Raw genomic sequence first — 5,742 nt, 5'->3', positions numbered from 1 at the left:
CTATCTAACACTCTATAATTATTAAATTTTCGTTAATTTTTTTTTTTAAATTATATTCTAATATTTAATATTTTTAATTTTGTATATGATAAAAAAAAAATCAATCGGAGTAAATAAGTTGAATTAATTTTAAACACATCATAAATAGAATGAAATTTAGTTTAAATTTCTATATTGAAGTCAGATTGATATTTTTGAATTTGTTTTATATTTAATAGTTTATTATTATTATATCTATTTATTTTTTTAGATATATTTTTCATTAAACATTAGAATAAATCCATCGTAAAAATTTCTTAGATTATTGTAACAAAACCAAAACACATTTAGAGAAAAAAAAAATATATAGTATATAATTTTTTGCAACCAATTAAAAAGTTATTAATAAACCAAAATTTATATATATTTATTTCTCTCTCTCCAAAATGATCCAATATTTTTCTTCGATGAAAGAATTGACCAAAAGCAACCGTTGTTCATCAATTAAATTTGATTGATCGATTAAAAATCCAAAAATTAAATATTATTAAACATATAATATATTTTCTATGATGTTCTAGTTAGTCGTTAAATATTTTCTATTCTCACCACAACTATCAACAATTAACAATAAAAAATTTTCTTACGGATGTCTCCCCTAGCCAAAAGTTTTTCTCTCACGGAATTGGCCATCACTCGGATATCTCATCTCATAGATAAATGCCAATAAGAGAAGGGATAAAAAAAAAAAGGATATGGTTCTCTAATTTAGCAGAAGTCATTCAAAAATAATACTTTAAATTTCAAAAATTTTGACAAAAAGAACTAAAGATTAACACAAAAAGTCGAACAAGCTACACATCTCTATTTTTATAAAATGTACATGACTCTATTTAAGAGAGTACTCATTCCCTTTCATCAAGAGAGTAAACTATTATTAGCCTATTAAGTTGGCTCTCTTTTTCTTTCATTTCTTCAAAAAGGTCTATAGCTCACTAATGTAAGTCTTTCAAGAACTAAAGAGTTAAGCTTTTGTTTTGTCAATGTCAAACGTCAATCTTCTTCGTTCTCTAGGCAGGAACCATTATGAGATCTATTGAATTTTTCCTGCAGCTAAGTAAACAATACAAATGAAATCAGTGAGAATGAGCCATTTCTTTTTTCTTATTTTTTTCATTTGAAAAATCTTAAAACAATTAAAAGAGATTCAAAAACGATTTAATACTCACAAAAATTGTACTTATTAAAGGTTTCCCTTTGGATAAAACATTTACTGCAACTAGGCGTCTAAGCATTCCATAGGGAAAATAATTGAAGTCCCTAAAAATATAGCTACTAAAATATGATTGTCAACTTCTTAGGAAAATGAAACGAACACTAAAAATATAGCCAACTATGCCTTGCATTTTCCAGTTTCACAAACCAATGGCAGGAACCAAAAGGATCAGTTCACTCCTTAAGAAAATGAAACAAACACTAAAAATATAGCCAACCATGCCTTGCATTTTCCAGTTTCACAAACCAATGGTAGGAACCAAAAGGACTAAGGCAATAATAATAAGTTTTCTTTTTTTTGAGGCAACAATCAGGTTATGTTGCTGATAAAAAGCATGAGCATTTCGGTACCAAGTTCCAAATTTCCAGTGGACAAATTTCCCACAATTAACAGTAACATTTACTTTATAGCATTATCAAGAAAGAATTTAACCCAGCCACCTCTCAACTGAATATAGATAAGGGCGTGTCATTACGAACGAACATAAGAAACTCAAGGACACACATGAGAATCCTTTGATTGTGTTAAAAATAAATTGCACAAACATTATTACCTCTTTTCAGCAAATAAAATTAAGTTACAAAAGAAGTACTTCCACTTTTGTTGAAACTCTTGAAAATGCCAATAACTTCTCAATAATCTTAGATTTCTATTCATCATCAGCTTCAAGACTATTCCAAAAGGTAGAGATGATCAACTTCACTAATGCTTTTATATTCTCAAGGAAAACTTTCATCAGGTAAAGATCAATCTCATGTCCGACAAATTTGTTAATGTAAATATATTCCAGAAGATTTGACATTCCAACGGTCTCGAGGTTTTCTGCATTACATTTCAAAGTGGACGCATAGAAAGGGTGTCCTTTTGCCTACACATTTTATATAGTTAAGAAAAACACATCATAAATAATAATAATAATAATAAAAATAATAAGCTTCCATTTAGAACAATTAAAACTGTGCTGTCCCTAAATGAGAGTGACTAAGAAACATGCATTGAATACCAAGAGAATTGAAGTTTATGAACTAACAAGTACGAGAAAGTGGACATTATGGACATTCGACATTCTACTGAGGAGAACTATAATCATTTGAATATGCTTCTTGGATGGCCAGACAGACATATAGACATTGCTCAGGTTGTGAAAAGTAATTGCATTTGCATATGTCCATAAAACAAAGAAACACTACTTTCCAGCATATATAACTGGTTGATGAGGACGTGAAGATCTTGCCGACATTATTAATTTATCTTTATATGACAAAAGCTTGGGACTTATACAACAAGTGAATCACGATGGTCAAGCAAATGAATAAGCATGGCTCAGATTTCATATGTACCTATGAACAGAGAAGAACAGAACACAAGGATCATTCCATAATGTTTCTTGAGTACCATTACCATGCTGAACATCCCAGTTAACAAACAAGATTTGGTTTAGACCCAAATTTGGCTGAAAAATAGAAAAACATATACGGTTAACAAGGAAACAACTTATTAAAGGATGGAAAAAGAAACATCTAATCTAAATCCATATAGGCAACTATACATCTAACAAAAAAAGCAATTGATTGATAACTTTGGGTAAGAAAACTATATCTAAAGATTAAAACTGACTCTTACTCTTTCATTTAACAGAAAACATGTTGCAATAGCAACACTGTTAAATAAACAGAACCCCATTAGCTTCATCTTCTTCGGCATGATGCCCTGGAGGTCTAACGATAGCAAAAGCAGAATCCAATTCCTTTTTGGCAACCCTCTCTGCTACCTATTGGATAAAACAACCATATCTAGCTTTTTAACTCTGAAATAAAAACTGACTTATAATGAGTAATAGAACTGTACTGAAAATTATTCTTGAAGTTAACAAGTTGGTTTGCTGATGCCCAAACATTTGAAAGTTCAAACATACATGTTGACAATGATAAACCTGATATCACACACTAAAAGTCATTTAAAGTAAAGTAAATTGCAAAATAATTAATCCCTTAAATATTTTAGCCTAACAGGGTCTACTTTTTTGTATTTTTGGGAACTAGAGTGATGGATTTTAACAATGATTAGAATTTTGATACACAAGGTCTTTCGTCTTTCTCCCTTTTCTTAATTTTTCTATTTATTGGTATTAGAACTTGTTATCCTATAACAAGAACTAGAGGCTAATAGAACATCAGAACATCAGAACAAAAACATAGGTCAACCAAATGCCATATTTATCACCGAAAACAACTGTTGAGCAGTTTTATACAGAAATACATTAAGCAACATTCATGTTAGACAACGTAGCTTTAGTCTCTACATTAGTTACTAACATGTTCATGAATTGTAAAATATTTTTATATACAGGTTGCAGCTCCTTGATACTTAGAATATGTTACACTTTTTCTTTAAAAAAAAAAAAGTTTTTGAATTGTAAAAGTTTAAGACGTGACCTGGTTAAAGATCAAAATGGAAAAACAGCACAACAAAACCATTAAGAACCATTACAGTAGCCTTACAAAATTGCTTGCCTATTACCTCGATGACAGAGCCAACAGCAAGATATGCAGCTTCAGATGACCCTTCATTAAAATATATGGGATTTAATTCCGAAGCAATCCCCTTTCGCTGCATATCAAACTCTTTTGAGCTTATATTCTTAATCAATTTAACATGATTTTTTGAGTGAACCATTCAACTTTTACCAGAAATTCATATACAGATAGTTTAATGAGATCAGAGATTCCCTAAGCAACAGAGTGAGCATACCTTCTCCAACTTTAACAACTGCATGATATATAGAGGATCAGTTCCTAAATTTACAGTGCCATGAAATTTTCCCCAGAAGCATAAGTGGTTGACTTGCCGGATTACGTTTGGTCTCAATCATTTAGCCAATGATAATGATAGGATGAAATTTCATTTTGAGGATTGAAATATTTAGAAACTTAGCCGTTAAAAGATCATATTACCATACGTGCATATTTTTCAGCATCGGACAGCATTTAGAACAAATTCTTGTCCAATCAATATTAGTCAAAATGATATGTATAAAACAATTCTTTGAGATTTTGAAGAGTAATAGATGCGAGAATTTGATGAACCATTCATAACTAAAGACTTCACATCCCACCAGTGCAGAGTTAGATCAAAGGTGCATGGTCATGGTTAAGGTATAGCGCTTTTACATTATAATCTACTTTTTCATAAACGAATGAATTCCCTCAATGTATGTTGGTCAATGCAAAATGTTACTAAATCTAACCTTAAATTTTAACCAGCAGAAATGTCCGGGCAGTCGTCACAGCCAATATTAACAAATGAGCCCAGATTGCAATAATTGCATTAAGTAATATGAAAACCTAAAAAGCTGTTAATTGATCAATACTATGTAAAAAGTAACATTATTGCCCATACAATAAAAAAATGTCAGAATCTGCCATAAATTCTCCTACACAAACCAATTATAACCACAACATAGACAAGTTAATTTTAAAAATCGGTTTACTAGTTTAATTAGGGTATATAAAAAATGATAACCAGAGAACTGCCAGGGACTTACTAGAATTTAGTTCCAGTATCCGTCTGTATTCCCCTCACTGATAAGGAGCTCTTGACCTGATATAATCGACAATATAATTCACATATTTTTAGATGTAAATACAAGAAACTATGTTCAAAATCCAATCAATCACATTTAACAAACACGAATTATTTAAGAAAAAATCACTACTAATCCAATTTTATCCAGATTATAAATAAAGTCACCCAGATCATTTTTTGAGTCAAGTCATGGCTTGACCCAAACAACTAATGATTGAAAGTGAAAGATCAAAACTTTTCTCTTTGTTTTCATAAATTTCCGCTTCACCGATCATGACGCAATCCAAATTCATTGCAAAAGCATAGTGATAAAAGATTAAAAAGAGGCTCACCCAAGAGACGTGTCAAACAACCCAGATTAATTTGGTTAATTACTGACTCGACTGAGAGCCTGCATCTGTTATGATGCTTCCTTCATCTTTGTCGTCGTCGTCGTCATCTTCTTTATCTAGCTGTTTCGCAACAGGTTTTCTAGCATCCATCTCTCTGATAAGCTTCTATGAAAAACCACTGCTTGTAGACTTCCCTCAATCAACTTGGCGGCTTGGAAGCGTCTCGTTCGATCCCTCGTAGTCAGCAATGAATTTATATACTCTTCCTCTCAATCAAAGAACCAGACAACACTATATGTTATGCATAAAATATTATTTATAATAATTTTTAGTTATATAAAAATAATAAACATTATTTGAATTTTATTTTATATTTAAAATTTAAATATATAACTTTTAAATATTATTATATTAAACAAATAAATAATATCATATATTTATTATATTAATTTTATTTTAATATGTAGCGCCCGGGAAATTGAAGAAGAAGAGGACAAAAAAAAAAAAAAATGCGCGCGGCCACGTCAGCAGCCATGTCAGTAGACCCGGTCAGCAGTCCCGGCCAACCGG

The 5,742-nt window shown here is 30.7% G+C and overlaps 1 protein-coding gene across 2 annotated transcripts; it reads right to left on the bottom strand.

Annotated features, from left to right (window-relative positions):
• Positions 1-1,631: 1,631 nt before the first annotated feature.
• On the bottom strand, positions 1,632-5,466 carry LOC110810825 (histone deacetylase 5-like). Of its 2 annotated transcripts, XR_015818642.1 has the most exons (5): positions 5,173-5,466; positions 3,776-4,855; positions 2,879-3,026; positions 2,596-2,708; positions 1,632-2,123 (listed from the first exon to the last, which is right to left on the bottom strand). XR_015818642.1 is itself a non-coding variant. In XM_088218596.1 (4 exons), the coding sequence occupies exons 2-4, from the start codon at positions 2,957-2,959 to the stop codon at positions 2,090-2,092; spliced, it is 228 nt and encodes a 75-aa protein (XP_088074722.1). In that variant the 5' UTR covers positions 2,960-4,855; positions 5,173-5,466; the 3' UTR covers positions 1,632-2,089. The 2 variants fall into 2 exon arrangements, 1 of the variants encoding a protein (XP_088074722.1); XM_088218596.1 differs by having other exon boundaries at positions 2,879-4,855.
• Positions 5,467-5,742: the final 276 nt, after the last annotated feature.

This window comes from Carica papaya, chromosome 1, assembly GCF_054855325.1.
Source record: "Carica papaya isolate Zhongbai chromosome 1, ASM5485532v1, whole genome shotgun sequence".
NCBI classification, from domain to species: Eukaryota; Viridiplantae; Streptophyta; class Magnoliopsida; order Brassicales; family Caricaceae; genus Carica; species Carica papaya.
This window is presented reverse-complemented; position numbering and strand designations above follow the sequence as displayed.